Genomic DNA, 23,990 nt, shown 5'->3' with positions numbered 1-23,990 from the left:
CCGATATATCATCCAATACCACAATATCATGGCGGCATCAAGCGCCTCCGAGCTGGTGGCAGTTGTGAATGTTGCCGTGCGCCTACGATCGCTGCTCGCTCGAGCGCAAACAGTCAAGCCAGAAACCACCGTCGAGCCGGCACTGCCCGTAGCGGATTTCATCGAGGATGTTACAGCACTCCATGATGACTTTGCCGACCATTACGATCAACCCTACAAGGTCAAGACTGTGGAGGCGGCAGTCCGGGAGATGTTTTACTCTTTGATCGCATCTACCGAAATCAATGACCCATCCTTCGTCCAGGTCTGGAATCTTCTCGACATAGTGCTGATATGCGGCGACTACGGGAAGTGCGATGCTGGTCTCGTGTGCCTACTACTAGAGGAGCTCCTCGACAGTCAGACTACAGATGGGTGCCGGACTGTATTTGACTACTTGGACTCACGGCGGGACCGGCTGGCGCAGAAAGACTTTGACAAGAAGAATCTGATATTCCTACGGGCTTGCAACGAACTGCTACGACGGCTCAGYCGTGCCGAGGATGCTATATTCTGTGGTCGTGTCTTCTTTTTTCTCTTCCGAACCTTTCCACTCGGCGACAAGAGCTCCGTCAACCTTCGAGGAGAGTTCCACGTCGAGAACACGACCAAGTTCGATGTTCCCGACGTGGCGACGGGCGAAAATGACATGGAAGTTGATTCAACTTCGACGGCTCCCGCGATCGAAGCCAGCACCGCGAAGCCAGCAGCACCCCCAAAGCCAGGGAGCAGGGCTGTGCCTATCAAAGCCCCGCAAAAGAAAGTTGTTGAAGAAGAAATCTTGTCCACCAGCGACCTGTATCCGATTTTTTGGAGGCTACAACATGACTTTTCGGACCCTACTCGACTTTTCAACACCGAGAACTTCGCTGCGCTCAAAAAGGGACTGGCCTGTACCATTGCCAAGTTCAAAAAGACCCCAACAGTAGTTCAAACAAAAGCTGGAGAGGAAGGCAAGAGGGGCACCAAACGTAAAATGGGCGAGAACGGCGACACCGCTAGCAACGAGCACCTGTTGGACAACTACAATCCCAAATACCTCACAAGCAGAGACTTGTTCGATCTAGAGCTCAGCGATCTAGCGTTCCAGCGGCACATATTGGTTCAGGCCCTGATCATGATCGATTTCCTCCTGTCGCTGACCGACAAGGCGAAGAAGAGACTAGCGGCATTGGCCACTCCAAATAAGTCGATGTTGCATGCCTTTACTTTGTCCGAAGACGATGTGAAGTGGGCGACGACGACTCGCTCGGATATAACCTCCTATCTCTCGATAAACCAGGAAGGCAGAGGTTACTGCCGAATGGTTGAAACTGTGCTCGCCCGGGACAAGAACTGGGTGCGTTGGAAAGTGGAGAGTTGTCCATCGATTGTCCGCGGCCCAGTCTCAACAGAGCAAGAGATGGCGGCGAGAAAGGGGGCCCGTGATGCGACTCGACCCCGGCGATTCGGACCCCGTGCTGACAACTCCATGGATCTCAGCTTCTTGGACGAAGGCAGCGGTGGACTCGAAGCGTTGAAGGACAGTTCCAGGTACACAGCGCCGTCAATCGAACAGTTGTTAGAACGTGTGAAGACGGACAGACTCGACCTGGAGTTTGCAGCTGACGAGGACGAGACACGGTCCTACGAGGCCGCTATGCAGAATGCCAAATGGCGAGCATTGCGGCAAATGCGGGCATCCGATCTGAATCTCCTGGACAAGATCGAGAGCACCAAAGGGCTGGATGAAATGCCCATCACAGCCGAAAGCCTCTCATCCGAAACCGAAGCTGATGCGGGGATCAATGGAACGGAGGCTGGAAATGAAGCGACTTCTACTTTGGAAGGATCAACGGCACTTGAGCTGGACCCGCCGTCGGTGCCGGGGGAGATCACTGGTATGCAGGACTGAGATGACATACATGATTGCAAAAGTGTGACATTGGAGAAGCTCAACCATATCTCGGCTGTCTGTGCTTGACCGTTGTGTGACGCTTGTCAAGTGAGGTTCGTGTGTATACGTACTGCCCAAAAATGGGCCCACGAGTTGGGCAGGGATCTCAACGGCGATCCGGCTCGCGCCCAGAGCGTAAAAGTCATTCTAGGACTGGCTATTCGCGTCTTTGAGCTGAACCGTGTTGTAGGCCAATCATTCTCTTGGAAAAATTCATCTCTCGGCCGGGACTCTTCCTCCAGCTCATCAACCGACTGAATGGCTCTATGCCGCATGTTTGCTCTTGACCATCGAATTATCGCAACGCCCAGTGTCTTGGTGTCTCACTGTTCAATGTCTCACTCTTGTTGTGTCGAGCAAGCTAAGTGAACTTTCCCGATGGTCTGGTGGCTGCTTCCCGCTCGGGACCCGTGGCGACGTACGTTTGGCCTTACGGGACGTTGACAACTCGCATTAGCAAGAGTATGCAGAAGTAGCACGCAAAGTAGCGTCGGGGAGTGCACCGGAATGAGCAATGAGCTGCAGACACACGCAGCGTGTTGGCCTCTCCGCAAACAGAAGCGTGCAACTCAATTGGGTCTTGGGATGAAGCTTGAATCTCGCTTTAAGCTTAACTTCGTCCATTGCGCATTCGAAAGTGGTACCATGCTTGTGGGATTCTGCTAGCTGCGTTGCTAGCTGTGCGCGAAGGACACCGACTCAGGAAGCCGGTGCGTCCTCGACACTCGTGGGTTTGTCACAGCTTCCACGAGCCCGGATGCCTCCCGCAAGTGGTGACGCGATCAGAGGTGGGTTTAGGCTCGCACTCCGCCCACCGGGCCATACTCTAATCTTTGGTAAGGATCCACTTCGCACTTGATGATGTGCTTCACCCCAGCACTCTGGTGGGAGACGAGAGCCTTACTGCGAGCTCGCAACGGGAACTGCGTTGAAGTGTGAGCGTACGACGGGAATATCTCGCGTGAGTGACGCGTCATACTTGCAATACCTTATTGCTTTGCCGGCGTAGTCTGACTGCTAACGGCAGTTGGAGTCAATAGTCTGGAGATCCTCAACTTGACCTCATGGTCTGCAATTGTTAGGCGAGGGTCGCTGGGAGCGCCTCATTATTGGCGATGTGTGTTGGCAACTTCGTTAGCGTGACGGCGTGCCCCATTTGCAGCTATCGTGGACCATCGACGAAGACGGAAACCGCAATTGCCCTCGCGATTCGTGCTCCATGACCTGGCTCGTGGGAGACCCTTAGCCAGCACCGTCGCTAAGCTGCATATATTAACATATGCCGAGTAATGATGGCGATCGTGAGCGCGAAACTCGTTCAAGTTCGGATCGTGAAGGATTCGCAAGACGCCGTGTCTTTGATCCTTTTTCAAATAGCAGATCGCACGAGGCAAGTTCGGCTAACACGCTCGCGAGAGCCGTCTAGTGTCGACAAGCGGCTGGGCAAGCAGGCGACAGCTGGCCACCAGAATGGTTGCAAGGAAGATCGACACACGCTCGTTTTTGCTTTCCGCGCTTGATTCGCACTTCACGTGCAGCGAGGCCCAACCCGGGCCTCTTCAATCTCTCAGTCGCAATGGCCGAAACACCGAGGAAAAGCAAGAAACATTGTGTGATGGAGCCGGGGAGTGTATACCGCTAAAGTACAGACAATAATGATCAGCAGTGGAGGTGTCGTTGAGGTGCAGTGCAGGGTTCTTCGAGAAGGCAGGAAGCTAGAGGTAGACCCACAATAGTAGGCAAGGTTGTTCGGCTAGGAATTTGGTAACACGCCCACGTCGAAGAAGAAAGTTCATTCGGTGCCGTACTTTATTGTGTTGCCAACGAGAAAGGACGAGAGTTTGACTCGCAGGCGTCTTTGCTAATCGAATATAGCCTTCAACAGACGACATCTGGTGATGTGTCGACCGCTGATCCATCGGTCCTAAGCGAGCTACCCACTATTCTCAGGTCCCTGGCGAGCATCAAACAGCAACAATCTCCGCCGCCGGCGACATGAAGAACTCTGCAGACCGAGCATCCGTCGCATGGCGCATACGCGCCAGCACAAGCGCCGTTTTCTCGCCATTGGAAGGAAGCGAGCAGATGTCAAACAGTAGACGTCTGAGGTCGAACCAGGGGCGGCAGCGTCGCCGACCGCGGTGCTGGCAGCGAGCGCGCAGACTAGGCGGCTGTGGCACAACGGCAGTGACCACGGCTCTTGGCAAACAGATCTCTCAGCGTCTATKGCTATGATATCGCCGGCAACAGCATTCATGCAGGGGTGACACGCGCTACAACCTGCACAAACACCACCTGACCATTTGGATTACAGACTTCACGACTTGAGAGAAAATCACCCCAAAAGAAGAGATTGGACTTGCCCCTCTGAGCTGAGCTGTGCTTCTTCTTTCGATTACAAGCGCCAACTACATTGATTACCCGGGGCGGTCCGTCAGCCATTATTGCCTGCTCGATCTCCGACTTTAGGCGGCTGAGATCTGGCAACAATGCTCCGAAACAGGTGCAACCGCTATGAACACGTCTAGCTTGAAGATCATGACCGTGCGAACGCCCCGACTGGGGTGAGATGCAGCACGGTCCAGACTCATCGAGTCTGTAGCGACTTCGAGTGTGTGCCCTGGTTCACCATTCCCACCTGCATGGAAAACGTACAGCACAAGTCGCATTCATTATCTTCGCCATATAATCAGGGTGGCGAGCTCTGCTAGGGGACCCTCACCCGCATCTTTGCTGTGGGTGTGCTGCTTTGCAGCTTTGCAGACCTTACAAAGTTGCATGCAGCAAATATGGCTCGGCGGAAATCTGCTACACGTAGGTACACAAGGCGGTCCACAACCAACTAGCCCCCGCAGAGGCCCGAGCCAGCTCTTCCACTCCAACTAGCATGACCGGGCTTCAACGGCTATCTGGCAGCCAACCACACACAGTGAGCGTGCATCCTGCCAGGTTAGTCTGCCATGAGACCCACCCTGCCCCATCAGAGTCAAACTGCACTCTAGCCCTGCCGGAGGGGTACCACCCGCTTCGATGGAGTCTTCACTTCGAGATCGCTCCAAAAGCTCATGRTCTTCTCGGAAGTACTGAGCGGGTGTTTCTACGTTTGCGGTAGTGGAGACTTGTGTTTCGCTTCCGAGCGCTTCTTGTATTCCTTCCGAACGACACAGTTCATCTGCCATTCGCCCATGACCTATTGCGGATTCAAATCTGCCACACCGTCTCTGGATATCGATATTAAGGAGCGAGCCCCAAGTTGGCAGGTCCCGCTGACTTCCTACCTGACTGACTGCAGCTCATTTCAAACGCCATCTATCTGGTTCCGCTCCCGACAGCAGGGCACAGGATCACACGTGGACGGTAAAAACGTACCCATCGGGCTACTAAGTCAATCGAGGCCTCGTAATCCAGTCAAGCATCAATCATCAACTCATCACCGTTTCCCAGCCGATACTGATAGTGTGTCTGCGTCCTTTTCGMCGGAGCATCTCGAGTATCTTTGCTCAGCCCTGTTCCAGCGCAGTCAACAACGATACTGGATCCACTCTTTCCGGTGCAGCTCTTCTCCTCGCAAGTTACACGTAACAGCACAGCCGTCGGTCTGGTTCATCGTACAAAGCGTCTTTGCGCCCCGGGATCAGGACAGTCACAAATCGCATACTAAGCACAGTATATCCCTGGATACTGCGAGCTCTTCGCTATTGCCGCCTTTGCCGTAGGCGCTGCGAGTATTCACCATCAATCGATCCTGCTGCCCATGACCTGAACCTCGAATCGAAACGTCACTGGCGCTACAGCAATCGAAGGTCAGTGCACAGTAAACAATCAATCGATTTGACGCGTACTCATTCCACCAGAGTGATTCGATCACACTGCCAACCGTCATCAACCCTCAAATGATTGACAACAGGCTCAGAGTGCCACCATCGCCGCCTTATTCTCCGCGCATGTCAGATTCCGTCAGGACGGCTGAGCATTATAGCCAGCAAGCTACTCTGGTACACGCAAGGCCTGAGTACCGTCAGTGTCGAGAGAGCGCGATTGCTGGCGCAGGATACTCAGACGATGTAAGCGCTTACTCTCACGATCCGACTGAGGCTTCTCTGCGACCATACAAGACCTTCAACTACTCACCTGGGTCATCTGGCGGTCCTTGTTCCCAATACAACATTGATCCATACACTCAAGTTCAACTTGGTAGTCGTCAAAAATCGAAATCGTCTCAAGCACTGCGCCATATGGGCTCTACAGATGTTCGCTCTGCGGCTCATGGCATTTCCACGTCTGCGAGTCCGGTTGATCGACTGACGCCTCACTCGCCGGACAACAGTGTCCATGATCAGCAGGACGACGACGATTTGATCGATTCTGCAGGAGAGGATCAAGATGAAGGGTCGGAAAAGATCCAAATGACTGCAGCAGAACTGCGAGCACACAAGCGGAAGATGAAGCGATTCAGGTTCGTATTTGTTAGGTATCATCAGGTTTCAGCAACATTGCTGACATCACGATAGACTGACGCACAGCCAAACTCGCTTCCTGATGAGTGAATTTGCTCGTCAAGCACATCCAGACGCTGGTCATCGTGAACGACTCGCACGCGAGATTCCTGGATTGAGCGCCCGTCAAGTTCAAGTATGGTTTCAGAACCGGTATGCCACCTTTTCTGCGGTAGAGATTGAGAAGCGTGCACTGACATGAATTGTAGAAGGGCAAAGCTCAAACGGCATACTACAGACGATCAGGCTCGCATGATGAGATCGAGAGCCCTGCCGGATGATTTCGACACCACCCAAGCCCTCCATTCGCCTTTTGGTGCTCAGCCGCCGATTATGAGCGCTTCGACTTCCTCCTTGGGTTCATTTTCGACTTACGGCGACCACGCAAGCATTCGACCTTTGGCTCTAGACACAACACGCGCGCTTGTTGAGTACGATCAGTACAACTCATCATACGCCAGTCCCACGGGCGTGAGTCCTGCATTGGGAGCATTTGCATTCACACCTCCACACTCGTCATCTGGACACATCTCGCCTGGGTCGTCTCACAGCATGCCACCGTATGCGATGCAACATCAAGCGGCATACGAAAGCTCCAGGCGCGGTGCAATTGGTCTTCCAGCTCTGGAAACTGGTTACGGTCCAATGAACAATCTACAACGTGCTCCACCGCACGAACAAATCACCAGGACATCTAGCGAAACTACCAGCTCTCCACTTCCAACGAGTGTATCCCATCCAAACATCCAATCACACATGTTTCCGGATCGCTCCTCTTCATTCTCAGGGCACATGGCCTACGATCACCAGCGTTCACACCCTCCAAGGAGTCTGGGGATGACGGATTCAGATCCATATCGCTCAAGCTATACGTGTAAGTATCTACCGACGAGATGGCCGTAGGCTAAGGCTAATATTTCGAAAGACGCGGCGCCTCAGACCTACTCCTCAAATGAGTCGCAACATCGACCGACGTCAGGACAGCATGCAACGAACATGGACCACTTCCGACGAGCTCCTGTGGGGATTACGTATGGCCACTATGCGCCCCAAAACTACACCTCTGCTCCCTACCAGAACTACGCCACACCATATGCYCCACGCGACGTTCACAATACCTATGCTCAGGAATCTCATAGAGAGACGCTGGCCCACACTCAGCAGGCACATACTCAGCTTGATGGAATGCATGGAGCGGATCGGGCATTCGCGCTGCCTGTTACTACCCAAGTTACGGAGACTTCCGGCAGCACGTCTATCATGCCACCGTCGTATTGATTATGGTCTGCTACCGCTATGTTGGCAGTCCGGTTAAACTTGGCGAAGTCAGGACTTCACGAATGACTATTCTGGACGCGACCACGAAAATGGACGTTCCCCTTGATTTGAGTGCCCGGGTTTGCTCAGCTCAGGGGGAGCCGCTGAGCCAAGAGCGACACAATTCTCTTCTTTCTTCCTCAACCCGATGCTACATGTATCTACAAATTCGATCTAGGTTTCCACAGCATAGAGACAGCCTCGATGGCGTCCATTGACTTTTGTTTAGCCGCGCGATACCCATACCCATACTCATTCTTGGCTTGTCTTCTGCAGACCTTGCTTGCCCCAGTTGGTTACGTGGATAGCATAATTATCACTTTGAAAGCAGGACAGACTCGTATTGCACCTCTTCCATTAACTCTTGGTCCCTCCATCCTTGGGTGCAGTCAATTCCACGTTTCCAATCTGGAGTCTCAAACCGACAGGAGAAGCTGGCCGTGGCAAGTGATTCACGCCAGCTCCGAATGGGATACGCGGGCGTCTAACAATGCGCACGCTTGATGCAAGCTAATCTGAGCAATATCGAGCAGCAATGATAGCCCTCGTCAAGGCGTCGATTCCGAAGGATGTAACGCAAAGACATCATCAAAAGCCGCCGATCCGATCGCAGCCTTTCATATCGCAGGAGCACATTAAAGCAGTCGTACAAGGCGATCGATTATACTATCACACCCGTGAAGACTAGCGAAGCCTCGTCGGTGAGTGAACGAAAGGCTCCAACTGCGGGTCAGATGTTGAAGAGACCAGTCGCTACGTGACTCGTTCAACACCATTGCTAATGCCTGCATCGAAGTTATCCGCAAACGATGTAGCAAAGCATACCAGGTTTGAGAAAACAGGCCTTGGACTGGTTGGTACTCTCCACAGAAAGCGCACCACGAGGTCGTGGGCTCTGCCCTTTCTCATCTATCAATCCCGCATCCATGCTCGCGCGTGCCCACCAAGGGAACGTCGCCCGAAGGCTTACCGATTCACCGGTCGAGATCCAATTGAAGGCAGTTTTGCAACGCCTAGGTCGTACGAACGCGTTGGGCGAAGCGAAGGCAACATCTAGATCGGAATGCGAAGCCGAACAGATCTCGCGGAAGGCTTCCATGCGATGCATTCGATGATGTGACCATCTTCACACAGCCACACAATCCGAGTCTTGGTCTCAAAGCATGGACTCGGACATTTAAATCCTGAAAGTGAGTGTGGGCCACCGAACCTGCTTCCACCTCACTTAGCGTTCCTTAGCCGACCGGCGCCGGCAAGTCCCTTCGGCACGCGACAAGGATGCTGGGTTTCAAAAACTCGCTTTTTCCTCAGGTGTGCAACCACATGTGACTCGTACTCCTGGATTGCACATGGAGCCCTGCGAGTGGGAGAAAACGTGCCGCGCCTGCCAATCTCACCATGCGACGCATCGAGTCGATAGGCGAGGCGAAGCGAAGACGAAAGGTTCCCCGTACGGATGTTGACGAGGCGCGTTCCTGGCGAACCACTATTGCCCGCGGACACGAGCCGGTCGAGGGAGGCGTCAAGATAATTGCCCGGTTACTGCGGTGGCCGTCCAGCTGTTGCTGTCAACTACAGACCAGAATGCATACGGGGTTCTTGATGATGGTATGGATCAACCCACGGCATATCTTGATGACTTTCATGGTCGCAGTCGAGGAAGGCTCGGACGCGATGATGAGGCAATGCATCTCTCGACTGGTAATCCAACCGCTCGACTAGTAATCGCCAAGGCCACAGCCACAAGCAAATACTGTAATATGGCTTACTTTGCAGTCATCCGCGCACGTGCAGCGGCAAGCAGTTCTGCCATGTCCAAGAGACAGGGCAATCTGTCCAAGTTTACTTAACATTGGCTTCTGAATTCGCGACATCACCCACTCCTAACTCTCATCACTGACACTACCCGCTATCCTCTGCAGTTGTCTGTCAGTGGCGCATGAACTTTCTGAACTGCAGGTCACCGGTTGAAGAACCAATCGGACTTGTCGCATGCGTGTAACTGCAGCTCGCCGTTTGTCAGACATGTCAGAGCTTGACTCACAAACACCACACGACCACATCTGTTGGCAGCCTGCCGGTGACTATGCTCGATGACGGGCAAATTACGGCGCAGAAGTGAGAAAAGGAATGCGCGACTCATCAAGTCCAGATGTCTGGCTGTTCCTGAAAGGCGACAGGATCTTCCTTCGCGTTTAATGCTAAAATGGAGAGCGTGGGATGCCTGCTGGATGGCATTGTGACATACGGTATGCTTTGTTTGGCATCAACCGACTCAAGTTTGCGCATGACGGTGGTGCAACTGCGTCTTGGGGGTGAAATGCATCGCAGACGCAAGGTGGCTGTTTGTGTATTGTTTTGGAGAGGGTTCCATGTTGCTTGCGTACCTAGTTTGAAGGATGGAAGGATTTCCATCAACCCAAGTAATATCGCTCGAGAACGGGTGGGAGATGGATAGGAGCGTGATGGCGAGGACGTAGTAACTCGAATACGATTTTGATGGACGATATTACCATGATAATACTTCCCTATGTCCATTTGCAAGTGTGCATATGCCATTCCATCAGCGTCCTTGAAAACCTTAGCGGCCTCCGCCGGTTGGTTCCGTATTGCCGCTTTTTTAGCACCGTTCAAAAGTAATTCCATCTCTTCTTCCTTTATACACCTCCCTCTATCGGACGTCAACACTGCGTCCTCTTCGTGCTTGTCTCCCATCAGACAGCACCGTTACGCTACGCGCAAGTGTCTTCGAAAACCTGCAGCGCGCCCCCGGCACTCCGCAGCGCCCTTTTTCCACTCCTCGACGGCGAAACATTTCTGCCTCGACACACTCGACGCTGCCGACCTCCGCCACGCGCGCCCGCGAGACGACTGACCGCTGAGCTCACCACTCTCCACTCATCACCCACAACCCACCCAGCCCGCTCATGACCACCGCGATCCCCGCAAGCTCGCCCAACCCAGCCAGCACCAGCAACATCGCGCCCTCATCCGCCTCGACTGCGCCGTCATCAGCAGCTGTCCCGGCGCAGCTGCCTGTGAGGTCGTACGCTTCAGCCACCAAGACGGCTACTCCATCCTCTTCGGCTGGGGCCTCCGCGCACGATGCAAAGTCCACTGCCAACCCGCAGATGAACGGAACCATGGCGCAAGGAGGCTCGCAGCCTGCCAACGGCATTGCGAATGGTTCATCGGACCACTCGCGTAAGACATCGGTCGTGATAAACGCCGCCGGTGCATCTGGCAACTACCCAAATGGCGGCCCCGTCGGCCAGACCGGACGACCTGCCATCAGCTTTGGCTCCATCAACGCGCCAGGAGCGGACTCGCAAGCCGCGCCATTCCAGTCACAAAACGCATCACTGCCCACACCATCGCGAGACCCGCGCGTCACATCCCCCGCGCACTCGCCATCCCCGATTCCCCAGCCTGCAGCAAGCGGCGGCAAACCCCCGACTGTTGGTCAGCACAATGGCGGCCTGGCCTTTGGCCAATTGCCAGCTGACACCGAGATTGTAAGTCATGTGCGGGTCATGCGTGAAGCGCACACTTTGCTAACGTCACAAAAGATGCGCGGTCAGATCCCACAGCAGCACGAGCGACGGCCATCGTCGCAGTCGATGMAGAGCGAGCTCAGCAATCAAGGCATGAATGCCAACATGAACCGCAACTTCCAGCCGCAGGGTCGTGGCCGTGGTGGTTATGGACAGAATCAACCATTCATGGGATCCCCGGGTGCACACTTCCGCAACCCGCAGGGTCAACCACCTCGTAACATGCCGCCCAACTTCCAGCAAGGAGGCGCTCCAGGGTCTCCCTTCAACCGCGCAGCCGCGAGAGCCAGCCCTTCTCCAATGCCTGCGCAGCCAAACATGCCTCAGGGCCATCAGATGCACTACCCGGGTTACAACCAGCACCACATGAACCCACAGCAGCAACCAGTAAATCACCCTTTTCTTTCAGCCGTCTCGTCGACTTCGCGGAATGCAACAGAAGCCCCAATGCGCAAAGCCCGCTCTTCGAGTGGCCAAGCCAATGGGTCCATGAAGCACGCAACAGTCGACAACACGAGACACATCCCTCTCTCTGATTCAGGTGAAATCGCGTTGAACAAGATTCTAACTACTCCAAACTCACAGGCTATGTATGGCATGCCGCAGTTTGACCCTTCTCAGGGCTACTACCAGCCATACCCTCCGTACAACTACTACAACGGTCAGCAGCAGGCGCCGCAAAGCCCTCGTCCAAACTACCCCAGTCCATTCCCTGGCACTCCCAGCCATGCCATGCAGGCTCCGTTCAACCCGCCTGGTACTCCCATGCAGCGCTCTGGGTCACAAGCTTCGGAGCGCCCGTCATCGAGCCTTGGACACCCAGCGACTCCTGCTCATAACCCTGCCGCGCCCTCACATACGCCTGTAAGCCACGCACAAGCCGGCCCTGCATCTGCGTCGAACAGCTTTGTGAGGCCTCAGAAGAAGTCGAATGCCATCAAGATCACGGATGCCAGCGGAAATGCTGTCAGCTTCGCGAAGCCTTCGCCCTCTCCCAGCAATGCGCAGCCTCAGACGCCAGTCATTGTCTCCACCCCGAATGCGCCCACCCCACCACCGCGCGTACCCAGCAGCCAGCATAACCGTGTCGAAAGCAAAACGACCAAGTCTTCCGAGGAGACTAAGAATGCATTTGCTGAGCAGGTCAAGCGCCAGATGGAGGAGACAAAGCGCAAGGAGGAGGAAGAGGCCGCCGCAAAGGCCAAACAGGGTGCTGACGCGGAAGCCAAATCGAAGCAGGCCGCTGACGAGGCGGCCGCTACAGAGACCAAAGCCAAGGAGGCTGCGGCTGAAGCCGAAAAGGTTGCTGCAAAGGCTGCTGATGACAAGAAGGCAGAGGAAGACGCCGCAGCAACGAAGAAGGCGCAGGTATCCGACGAGGACGAGAAGAAGCGCCTACAGGAAGAAGAGGATGCGCGTATGGAGGCCGAGATTGCAGAGATGGAGGCGCGCGAGAAGGAGGAGGAGGAGCGTGAGCGCGCCTTCCAGGAGAAGAGGGCCAAGGAGAAGGCGGCCCTTGCCGAGAAGGAGAAGGAGAGACTTGCGAATGAAGACGCTGAGCTCAAGCGACAGGAACGTGAGGCCGAAGCACGCGAGGAAGCTCGCGAACGTGAGCGCAATGGCGAGACCACCTCAGCTGCCACCGCTGGTGAGCCTGACGAGGAGGCCAAGGCTCTCTTCAACTCCCTGAAGAAGCCAACACTTGGACCTGGCGCCGAGGCTGAGGCAGTTCCCGAGGCAGAAACTTCTGAGGTTGCGACCGCGGTGCCTGCTCGCGTTGGTGGACACGCCAAGGCCAAGCCTGCTCACCTCAAGCTCGAGACGAACAAAAGTGTAGAGCGTGCTGAGCCAACTCCCGGCATGCAGGCGCTCAAGTCGGCACGATTCCTTGAGCTCAAGGAGGAGGCCAAGTATCCCGACGGCTTCAAGTCGCCGAACCCTGCCCCCAACCAGAACCAGCGCACTCAGGGTCGTGCCTACGACAAGGACTTTTTGCTCCAATTCCAACCTGTGTTCAAGGAGAAGCCCTCTGTTGACTGGGACCAGAAGGTTAGAGACACTCTGGGTCCTGGTGACGAGCCTGGATCGGCTCGCTCCGCGCGTACACCTAGCGGCATGACTTCACGACAACCTTCCCGGGGCTCTGGACCATTCCCCGGTGGCGCCATGGGCAGCTTCGCAGGCCCTATGGGTGCTCGCACACTTCCGCCCAACACCACATCCGAGCAGCGCTTCGCCGCAGCACAAGGAGGCATGGGTGGCAGATCGGCGTCGTCCGGGATGGGTTCCCGCGCACCGAGCAACCTCGGTATGGGTATGGGTGGAGCTCCAGGCGCCGCCATTGGTCGCACCAACAGCAGTCTCCAAATGGGTGTCAACTCACAGCGCCAAGCAAGCTCACGTGGTGGACGTGGCGGCAGCAAGCGTGATGACCGCCAACAAAGCAAGCGCCAAGACCACGATAGCGCCGCGAAGATGCCGCTCACTGCACACATGGAGATTGCACCGCTCGAGAAATCAAAGACTGGATGGCAGCCACCTAGTGTTGCCGGGCCCACTCCCGGCGCCTCCAGCGGTCCAGATGCTTCTGGCATGATGGCTCCTGACAYGGTGCAGCGCAAGGTCAAGGCTGCGCTCAACAAAATGACGCCTGAGAAGTTCGACAAGATTGCGGATCAAATCCTCGATATTGCCGCACAGTCAAAGAATGAGACCGACGGCCGCACACTCCGCCAAGTCATTCAACTCACATTTGAGAAGGCCTGTGACSAGGCTCATTGGGCTGGCATGTACGCCAAGTTCTGCTCAAAGATGTTGACCGCGATGAGCTCGGACATTCGCGATGAGACCATCACAGACAAGGCTGGCAACCCAGTCGTCGGCGGTGCTCTTTTCCGGAAGTACCTCCTCAACCGCTGTCAAGAGGAGTTCGAGCGCGGATGGCAGGCAAATCTGCCCGACAAGCCGGAAGGCGAAGAACAGGAGGCTGCCCTCCTCTCCGACGAGTACTACGTCGCTGCTGCTGCCAAGCGTCGCGGCCTTGGACTTATCCAGTTCATTGGTCAGCTCTATAAGCTTAAAATGCTTACGCTTCGTATCATGCACGAATGTGTCATCCGTCTACTCAACTTTGAAGGCGATCCCGATGAGTCTTCCATTGAGAACTTGGTCACCCTTCTAAAGGCTGTCGGTGGTTCCATGGACGAAGAGGAGCAAGGCAGAGCTCTGCTCGTCACCTACTTCCAGCGTATTGATGAGGTCATCCTCAAGAACCAAAAGCTCGCGAGTCGCCCACGTTTCATGGTCATGGACTTGATCGACTTGCGAAAAGCAGGCTGGAAGGGCAAGGACGACGCCAAGGGTCCCAAGACCATTACACAGATCCACGACGAAGCTGCGGCAGCACAAGCAAAGGCAGAAGCCGAGCGGTCGAGGACCAGCCAGCGTGGTGGCGGTGGTGGTCGCATGGGACAAGGTCGTGGCGATGCTCGAAACTTTTCCGGTGGAGGCATGCCACCTCCAGTCGACTACAACCGCACAACTGTCGGTATGGATGACCTGCGGAGGCTACAGAACCGTGGATCACGCCCCGCCGGCGGTGCACTTGGACCAGGTGGCGGCCTTGGACCTTCTGGACTTGGACCTCGCACTGGCAGCAGACGTGGTGCTGGTATCGGACCCGGATCCGGCAACACCTCTCGCACCGGAACACCTCCGGTCGATGGAAAGAAAGACGAACCAAGCACAGCGCAGAATGCTTTCAGGTAAGAACTGCCTCATCCCCATCTCTTTGCCTTCATTTGCTAATTTGATATCTAGCGCGCTCGCTGCTCTCGACTCATCTGGTGGTGATGCACCCGAAGAGCCCGAAGTCAAATCAACGGCAACATCAACCGACAAGGACGAATCTAACGCATAAGAGATACCCTTTTGCTTCTTCAGGCTGTATTGAATACTTCGGACTATTAATCTGCATCGACCTCGGGGAGAAGACGGGATAGAGCTCGCGTATCGAAGTGCGATCCCAACGTTTTTCGGGACCACTTCCTGTGTTAAAAAAAGCCTGCAACAACGGCAACGGGGTCACAAAAAGGCGTTTCTTGGCGGGATTTAGACATTCTCTGCTGCGATTTCACACCTTGCGCCTGGAAAGGTTGCTTACCGATGGCGATGCTCCGCTGTGAGCCGATTTCCGAGGAGAGGTGCGTGTGGGTGGAGACGCCTGCACTACACGACGAGTTTGGGGAGGAACTTGCTCTCTTTGCAATCTCTCTTTCGAGAATCTGCTGCTCCTTTTGCTGAGACCGAGGCGAGGTGTGGCTGTTGCTACCCCCAGGGTGTTGCGATGTAGAAAGGTACGCGCGTATGGAAGCACGGAGAGGGTGTACATACATTGCTACATGTAATCTTCGAGTCTGAAAAAATGTTGTCCTGACGCAATGAACTTGWATTTACAACATGCCCGTTCCGACTTAATTTGAGAGTGAGGTCAAACAATAGTATGCGTCCGTGCTTTGCTTGTCTCCACTTTTCCACAGCTACCCTGACTTCACCTCTCCGTTCTAAGGCAGGTCTCATCAACAACCATGAGTTCACGCTGTCTTCCATTTGTGAAGTCGGTTTGGGAGTCTTTCCGAGCCAATTCAGGCTTGGAGCCGAGGTATGTATGCATATTGCATTAATCCATCTTCTCCTCTATTGGGCCGGTAAAGGCGAGGTAACTAATCTTTGAACCATAGGCTTCTCGATGGGGTATGTCTGATTTCCTGTTTACCTTGGTCTAGAGAGAGAGAGAAAGAAAAAGATGCAATTTGGAGTTCATTAAAGAGATCTGAAAGACTAATGTTTGTCAAATCCATCCAGCTCCGCGTCACCGCCGCACGTCCAGGAACGGTGAATTTCGAGCTGGATATTCAGAAGGAACATACTGTATGTGCGACTCGCCGTTACCCCCCCTACCCCCTCGTTTTAGAGATTTTTTTCTTTCCCCCTCCACTTCTTCTGGCTGACTTGTTTGATGATGGTCTCTTTAGAATCGTCTGCAAATTTTACATGGTGGGACGATTGCTAGTATGGTTGATCTTGGCGGGAGTTTGGCTGTTGCTTCGAGAGGATTGTTCGCTACGGGTGTTAGTACGGATCTTAATGGTATGTGTATTTTTTTTTTTTTGAGAAATTTCGCGTGTTTGGGATGATGTCTAGGATTATTCCTTGGGATGGGGGTTGGCTGGTTGGCTGATGTGCATTGATTTATAGTGACATATCTCAATTCCGGGGGGAAAGTGGGGGATATCATTCGTGCTGAGGCTACTTGTGATAAATGTGAGTTTTTGTTTGGGCGCCGGGAAGTCGTCCAACTTCATTTTTATTCTTTTGAGGAGAGACGACTAATTTTTTTCTCTTTGATGGGRGTAGTTGGAAAGACTTTGGCGTATACTTCGATTCGGTTTACGAATTCAAAGGATGAATTGGTTGCTAGGGGGAGTCATACGAAATATGTCTCGTTGGCGTGGAAGGATCCGATGAATATTACGGATGAGCTGTCGCCGAGACCTTGAGGTCGTGTAGTAGTGGTTGGTTGATTGTATGTGCTTCAAGGCATGGATGATGTTGAATTTGACGGGAGGGAGATATTGGCTATGTATTGAGCTGACTGGGCTGGTTTTTAGGAGGTGCGAGTACCCAGGACTGTGTGCGCGAGGAAAATCCTGGATTTGCATGCTGTGCTCGGATTTGTTGCAGGTCTTTCCCCCTGTGCGTTGCAATCTTGTACATTCATCAACCAGTGGATCTCGGTTTCTCAAAAAGGTCGGATTGGAAGACTGCAAAAAGCAGCGAAGTTCGATTCGGGGGTCTGGTGGCTTCACGTCTTTCGAGCCGTAGGAAGAAGATGTGGAAAGTAAAGGTAAGTAAAATTCAAAAGTAAAGGTAAGTGAGATTCATCAATTTTACTTGTTTGAAGATAGGTGGATTATGCATTACTTGTTATCAATCACTCCTTTCTCTTCTTTCTCTTCTTCTTCATGATATACACATTTTCAAAAGGATATCTCTCGCTTCTTGCGCTGCAAGCAACTCCAAATATGTACACGCTATCACAACATCACGATGCCTTAATCCCTTCCATCATCCATCAACCCCCTTCCACAAGAGATGGATCAATAGTGGTGGTGCTGAGTGTGTGGGTTGGTGGCAGTCTCATGCCCATAAATGACACCAGTAGCAGGAACAGCAGTGGCATCCTTATCATAGACACCACCATTTCCAACAGTCGTGGCAGTCTCATAGCTAGGCCTCATATCCGGGCCCGCATGTCCCAGAGTGCCCGCAGGAACCGGTTGCACGAGATCGATAGCTCTCGCACCATTGTTGCCATCCGTCTGCGACTGCGTCTTCCTCTGCCAGAACTTCTTCTTCCCTTGCTCGCCATATCCAGTAGTGTAATCATTCGCGGGCGAAGGTCCATACTTCTTCTTCTCCTTCTTGTGCGAACGCACGATGAGGAGTTGCACCAAAGCGCAAACAAGGAAAAGGAAAGCGCCGATAATGGAGACGATGAAGACGGCTTTGTTGAGTCTGCAGGCTGTGCGAGGGGAGACGGCGTAGGTGACGTTGCTGTTGAAAGAGGAGTCCGCGGCACGACCTAGAGGGCCTGTGCGGATGTTGTTGGCGGTGCACGAGTGGACTGCTGAGCGGGTCAGGACGGCGATGGCGATGAAGCCGCCCATGACGAGGATGTTGAGGAGGACTGCGAGCAGGCCGAAAAAGGTGATTCCTCCGAGACAACAGGTCAGGACGACGGCGAAGAGGGTGAAGAGGGTTGCTACGCCGGCGATTCCTTCGACTGCTTTGGCGTAGGTTGGTATGGAGACATCTCGGTCTGCTAGGACTGCGAGGAAGTATCTGGGGGGGTTGATTGTTAGAGAATTCGATCGATGTTGGGGATGGAAAGGGTGAGTTTTACGAGTAGATTCCAATGATCAGAGCAGAGCACAAGAATGCCAGAACGTATAGGAACGTCTGGGAGAGGCGGAGGAAACCTCCTTTGATGAGACCCATGCTGGCGATACAACGATGAGAGAAGGGGGGTGGGGGGGTGGACGATAGAAGGGATGTGTGCTGGTATGGGGAGGGGAGGGAAGTAAATAAATAAATAAATAAATAAATAAAACAGACTCAACAACCCTCACCAGTAGTCGGGACTTGACAACATTCTATACTTCCCAAGTTTCATGACGGCACGCGATCTCCGTGGTGAAAAAACCCGCACAAGCAACAAAGGATAAATAAAACATGTCGTCGTCGTCGTCTGGCACAGCCAAGTAAAAAATCCGGGTCTGGATCACCACTCCAAGCAAGATCTTCACTTAAACAAGATCACAACGGTCTTTAGCCTTTACCGAGGAAATCACCATCTGCCAACTCTATCTCTCTTCTAACGAATCATTACTTGCCAACGAAGCGGGAAGGAAAGCTTAGCGTCACTAACAGCCGTTGACGTACGAGTGTTTAACGACGTCAGTAGTACCTCGATTTGAATTGCAAGTCTTGGATAAATCTTGCTGGATCTTGAATCTTGATGAACGATTTGTTGTTTTTTGGATTGGTTGTTTCTGTTTCGTTCGCTGGGAGTTGCCGGGTGGGTGCGAAACAAGGCACGGGATGGAATTGTTAATGCTAGACATCATCGCCTTGCAGACATCATCGTCCTGTAGACATCATCGCCTTGCAGACATCATCGCCTTTCTTCTTGCGAGGCGGCGGATATTGTTCCGCGGAGTGAGACAAACCAAAAAAGCAGGAAGTGTGTCTTAAAAGCTGGGGGAGATTTCCCGATCGCAACAATGCATTGCGTAACTATTGCATGCCGTGATGAAGACCTCTACTACGCTATGCGAGGATGTGGAGGGTGGTCGATTGCGTACTGCACTGCATGGTCACCAGCCATCTCTCTCTCTCCGTCACCAACACCATCATATCATCAAGGACCTCGAACTCCATCCCGCTAATGCTGAGGACCACAAGTTCCTGCATCGGTCAAGGCAGTATCGTAATGCAGTGGACGGAATGATGAGGAAGCCGCTTTGCCACTACATACAGCATGATGGAGCTCACGTAAGTCTCAGCCATTTCCATTCCCTTCCATCTCGATGCATCTGCCACGATGCCCAAGAAGGAGAATGTGAAGTCGCCGAAAAGCAGGCCGAGAAGCGATGCTGAAATGCGTCCCGGTCTGTCTCTTGTAAGGGTATATATAGTTCCCTCTTTCTTCGAGACATCCATTTCTTCAATCCATCCTCCTCTTCAATGTTCCAAAACATCCTCTCCTTACCAAGCAGCACATCACAGGGCAGTCCAGCGCAGCACAGTCTAATCGCTCACTTCTTGGCGAAAAAGGTACTCAAACTCTTCATACCCGTCCGATCGACCTTGGCCAACTTTTTGATCCCCTGCCCCACACTCTTCTTTCGCTTKGCCTCTTCCTCCTTCTTCCTCTTCTTCTTTACATCCTCCTTGTCCTGCTCATCTTCTCCCAGCACCCTCTTTCTCGAGAAGCTGTCGCCGATACTTCGTGATGATTGGGCCTCTTTCTTCAGAGCTGCTAGTCGGGCTAGGTGTGCCGTCAGGGAAGACCAGTCTATGAGGGCGGAGATGAGGGGTTCTAGGAGGGGAAAGAGGGAGGAGGGGATGTAGGATTTCAAAAGGAAGTCGAGTGATGTGCGGAGGCGGAGGAGATTGGCGATTTCCATGTCCTTGTCTTGCGGGTCGGAGGGGATGGTGGATGTTGCAGTTGTGGAGAGGCTTTTTTGGGAGTCTTGTTCTTTATCTCTCGTGGATGATGATTGAGAATCTTCTTTTTCATCTCTGGTGGATGAATTTTGAGAGTCTTCTGCTTTATCTTTGGTGGATGATGATGATTGAGAATTCCCTTCCATTTCTGCTCCTGCTGTGGTGGATTGTATACTCATCCCGCTCTCTTCCCTTTTAATACTCAAGACCGGGACATACAGTGCATCCTTGACGAATCTCTCCTCCATACTCTTGGGCAGAGGTTTGGAAGCCATTCTCCTCGCCTTGTGGACGATTTCGGCGACCAATTTGGGAAGGGAGAGGGCGTACATTCTATCCCCGTCTCCCATGTCCATGCAATCGCTCACGGCTTCGATGCGATGGGCGAGGATGGTGGGGAGATTGCCGGCATGGAGGAGGTGGGAGAGATGAGGAGCGGAGGTGGAGAGTTTGTCGAGGAAGTCGGAAGGAGCGAGGTACTCAGTCGAAAAAGAGGGCAAGTCGGCGGCGAGGTGGGGGAGGAGGAGGAAGAGCGGATCGATGGGGGTTGCCAGGAGGAGTGAGGGTTTTTCGAGAAGGTATCCGCTTTCTGTCGCTTCCGATGCATGAGGAGCCAGTAACCAGCTGCGAGGAGTGGCTTTGGGGGCGGAGATGTGGGTAAATTCATAGACGCCGGTGGTGGGACAGATGAAGTAGCGCGAGGAGTTGATCGTTACTATTCGAGCGTCGGAGGAGGCATGTTTGGGGAGGACGAGCAGGTGAGGCGGGCATTCCACCGCCGTCTCGAGGGATTGGAGGGTCACTTTGGTTTTGGTGGGAGCTGGGGTGGCATTGCCGGGTTTGGATCGTGTTTTGGGCATCTTTACTCCMAATGTAGGATCAATGGAGTTGTTATCGACTTTTCTACTGATGTTCGCGTGGAATGTCGAGGATCATGTACATATATATGTACTATCGATTATGCTCCGACAGACGAGACGAGACGCGAGGGAGACGCGAGGGAGACGCGTCGGTCGCGAAATTCCTTGGCCGGGATTTTGGACCGCTGATCCCCGTCCCGTCCACCTCGCACACGCACCGCGTGTCGTGCAACGTTGATGCATGAAACACTGACGGACGAATTGATTGGGCAGGAAGACAAACACGAGGGGCGCCATGCGACGACATCAATAACATCCAACATCAATTCATCCATCAAATCCATCAAATCCCACCAAATCCCATCCAATGGTCGTGGTCCGCGAATCGCCGCGCGCGAAAGAGTCGCCGGCCAAGTTGATGACTACATGGCCGCCGCAATCCCCGCTGCAAGCGCTGTGGTCGTCGCCGGGTGGGAGGAAGAAATGGCAGGACGGGCAAATCCGCGCCAAGGGCGAGAGATGTCCATCTCCCACTCCAATGGGGAGGAATATCATGCGGGACATGGACAGAGACAGGAACGGGATGGAGGAGGATCCAGAAGAGGAAGATGAGGAGGATGAAGAGACGCTGCAATTACAACTCCAGGCGCTGCAGACCAAGATCAAACTGAAGAAACTCCAGGCGGCCAAGAAGGACTTGGCCACATCTCCTACTCGTCCGCGAATGCCGCCTCCTCCGACGGTGGAAGTACCAACGAGCCCCGTGAGGAGGGAGAGAAGGCCGGAGGAGCAAGTGTCGCCGGCGAGGAGGAGATTGGGTCTGACGGAGAATCCTCGACCTGAACATGTCAGTTTGAAGCGACCTCGCCAGCAAAATCCCTTCAATCGAGATACTTCTATGACATCGGCACCCCATCCCACTGCTGCAACACGACATGTTCCACGCCCGCTCAGCTTCAACGAACGCCTGGCCGACAGCAAAGAAAAAGAGTCGCAGAAACAAGCCAAACAAGATCGTTTGGCCTCCATTCGCAGTTCTGCCTTCTCCAAAACCCCCGTCACATCATCATCCACATCGGCAACATCATCATCACAAGGAACGGCAATGCCCACGGAAACGGTCGCCGAGAAGTCCCGCAAAGCCCGTCAACGTCTCGAGCACATGACCGCAAACTCGGTCGATGCTCAATCCGGTGCGCGAACCGGCCATGACCTCAGTGATTCCGAAGAAGAAGACGACTCCCTCAACATCCTCCACAACAACTCCGAAGGCTACGATCCCTTTTCCAAGATCCACCYCAAACGCCGCCACATTCCCCATCCCGTCATCGCCAGAGAAATGGAAGGCAAGGAAGTCTACACCCTCCCGAGATTATTGAAGGAAGTCAAATCTCCCGACTACGATCCTCCCGATTGTGAATCCGACTTTGTTCTCTTCGCCGTCCTGGCTTCCAAATCCTCTCCTCTGGATCACGCGCAAACACATCGCACCGCAGGGACGAATCCCTTGGAGCCTGCAAAGAATAAATTCATGGTCCTCAAGCTCGTCGATCTCAAATGGGAAATTGACTGCTTCCTCTTCGGAACCGCCTTTACGCATTTCTGGAAACTCACCCCGGGAACTCTTCTGGCCATCCTCAATCCTGCAATCCTCCCTCCCAAAGGCAATCAACACAATGGGAAATTCTCCCTGAAATTGGGAAGCAGTGAAGACGCCGTCATGGAAATCGGAGTCGCCAGGGATCTGGCCCTCTGCAGCGCCATCAAAAAGGATGGAGAAGGATGTGAAGAGTGGGTGGATAAGCGTAAAGGCGAAGCGTGTGCTTTTCACGTCGAGTTGTTGGTGGACAAGGCGAGGAAACATCGCATGGAAGTCAACACCGTCTGGAGAGATCCCGACGGCAACAAAGACGACCGAACCAAAAGTCGTGCGGCTCGAGGGGGAAGAGGAGGGAAGAGAGGGGGCAATGGATCCTGGAGTCGAGAACACGGCATGTTATATTCCGTCCCCAAGAATTTCACCCGGGGAGGCGGGACCGCGAGTGCCATGGATCGGGATGATACCGACGCGTTAAACTCACTATCCAAAGAAGAGGCGAGTCGGAGGAGGATTGCCAATGCGCAGAGGGAGAGGGATCTGGCGGCGAGTCTGGCCGAGATGGGAAATGGAGTGGGAGCCAAGTATTTGAAGGCCACCATTACCAGTACCACCACCACCACCACCACCACTACTGAGAGGGATGTGAGGAGGAGAGGTGATGCCGATGCCGCGCGGGAGGAATTGTTTAAGAAACCTTCGGCGAGAGAATTGGGTTTGTTGGGGAATGTGGCGGGGAGCAAGCGCTTGAGTCCTCCGAGGGAGCGCAAGAGTCATTTTGGTTTGGGGTTGAACACTTCTACGAAATCAAATAACAGCACCGTGGGATGGGGCGGGGCGGGAAAATCTGGAATCGTTGGCAGGAGAAAGGATGTCCTTCCGGAGAAGGGACAGACGATGTTGAACGTTGCTGATGATAACAAGACCAGCGCGACGACGACTTCTTCTTCGACAACGACTAGAGCTAAGAACTTGGTGCGGACACGAAGTCAGGAGAGTAGTTTGAGGAGTACGAGGAGTACGAGTCCCGTGAAGAAGAGGGCGAGGCTACAAGTTCCTGATAAAGGAATTCGGGAGCCGGGGAGGGAGAGCTTACCTGGTGGTGGTGGTGGTGGTGCTGGCAGGATGGGCGGGAATAATGACCTTGATGATAATGATGATGACGATGATGAGTTGGAGATTGTTTGATGGGAGCTGGGAGATGGAGGGAGAGGAGGGTGCATAGGCAAGATCTGCATAGCATTGATATGTTGATGTTGTTGTTGCTGTTGTGTGCAGCTTGTGTGCAGCTCGTGTCTTTCCACCGTGTAAGATGAAGTCCATGGATGAATTCTGAATATGACTCTTGACCAACGTTTTTTTCTTGATATTTGGTAATATTCCATCAATTCAATCTCACTT

At 53.6% G+C, this 23,990-nt stretch overlaps 7 protein-coding genes; 5 read left to right on the top strand and 2 right to left on the bottom strand.

Annotated features, from left to right (window-relative positions):
* Positions 1 to 28: 28 nt before the first annotated feature.
* Positions 29 to 1,933, top strand: RCC_01910 (related to nuclear matrix protein; the record flags this gene model as incomplete). The annotated part of the gene is made up of 1 exon (XM_023767195.1): positions 29 to 1,933. The coding sequence occupies one exon, from the start codon at positions 29 to 31 to the stop codon at positions 1,931 to 1,933; it is 1,905 nt and encodes a 634-aa protein (XP_023622963.1).
* Positions 1,934 to 5,868: 3,935 nt separating this feature from the next.
* On the top strand, positions 5,869 to 7,749 carry RCC_01909 (uncharacterized protein; the record flags this gene model as incomplete). XM_023767194.1 has 4 exons in its annotated part: positions 5,869 to 6,431; positions 6,487 to 6,624; positions 6,681 to 7,345; positions 7,397 to 7,749. 4 exons carry the CDS (start codon positions 5,869 to 5,871, stop codon positions 7,747 to 7,749), a joined length of 1,719 nt encoding a protein of 572 aa, XP_023622962.1.
* Positions 7,750 to 10,715: 2,966 nt separating this feature from the next.
* On the top strand, positions 10,716 to 15,261 carry RCC_01908 (uncharacterized protein; the record flags this gene model as incomplete). XM_023767193.1 has 4 exons in its annotated part: positions 10,716 to 11,303; positions 11,358 to 11,729; positions 11,928 to 15,106; positions 15,162 to 15,261. The coding sequence occupies 4 exons, from the start codon at positions 10,716 to 10,718 to the stop codon at positions 15,259 to 15,261; spliced, it is 4,239 nt and encodes a 1,412-aa protein (XP_023622961.1).
* A 667-nt stretch (positions 15,262 to 15,928) lies between these two features.
* RCC_01907 (probable PaaI_thioesterase family protein) lies at positions 15,929 to 16,900 on the top strand (the record flags this gene model as incomplete). XM_023767192.1 has 6 exons in its annotated part: positions 15,929 to 16,002; positions 16,082 to 16,094; positions 16,206 to 16,271; positions 16,376 to 16,490; positions 16,599 to 16,664; positions 16,758 to 16,900. The coding sequence occupies 6 exons, from the start codon at positions 15,929 to 15,931 to the stop codon at positions 16,898 to 16,900; spliced, it is 477 nt and encodes a 158-aa protein (XP_023622960.1).
* Positions 16,901 to 17,500: 600 nt separating this feature from the next.
* Positions 17,501 to 18,401, bottom strand: RCC_01906 (uncharacterized protein; the record flags this gene model as incomplete). XM_023767191.1 has 2 exons in its annotated part: positions 17,501 to 18,245; positions 18,307 to 18,401. The coding sequence occupies 2 exons, from the start codon at positions 18,399 to 18,401 to the stop codon at positions 17,501 to 17,503; spliced, it is 840 nt and encodes a 279-aa protein (XP_023622959.1).
* Positions 18,402 to 19,720: 1,319 nt separating this feature from the next.
* On the bottom strand, positions 19,721 to 20,992 carry RCC_01905 (uncharacterized protein; the record flags this gene model as incomplete). Its single annotated transcript, XM_023767190.1, has 1 exon — positions 19,721 to 20,992. The coding sequence occupies one exon, from the start codon at positions 20,990 to 20,992 to the stop codon at positions 19,721 to 19,723; it is 1,272 nt and encodes a 423-aa protein (XP_023622958.1).
* Positions 20,993 to 21,359: 367 nt separating this feature from the next.
* Positions 21,360 to 23,777, top strand: RCC_01904 (uncharacterized protein; the record flags this gene model as incomplete). The annotated part of the gene is made up of 1 exon (XM_023767189.1): positions 21,360 to 23,777. One exon carries the CDS (start codon positions 21,360 to 21,362, stop codon positions 23,775 to 23,777), a length of 2,418 nt encoding a protein of 805 aa, XP_023622957.1.
* Positions 23,778 to 23,990: the final 213 nt, after the last annotated feature.

Source organism: Ramularia collo-cygni (genome assembly GCF_900074925.1).
Source record: "Ramularia collo-cygni strain URUG2 genome assembly, contig: RCC_scaffold02, whole genome shotgun sequence".
Classification (NCBI taxonomy): Eukaryota; Fungi; Ascomycota; class Dothideomycetes; order Mycosphaerellales; family Mycosphaerellaceae; genus Ramularia; species Ramularia collo-cygni.
The sequence above is the reverse complement of the archived record's forward strand: the minus strand, read 5'-3'. Positions and strand labels throughout refer to the sequence as shown.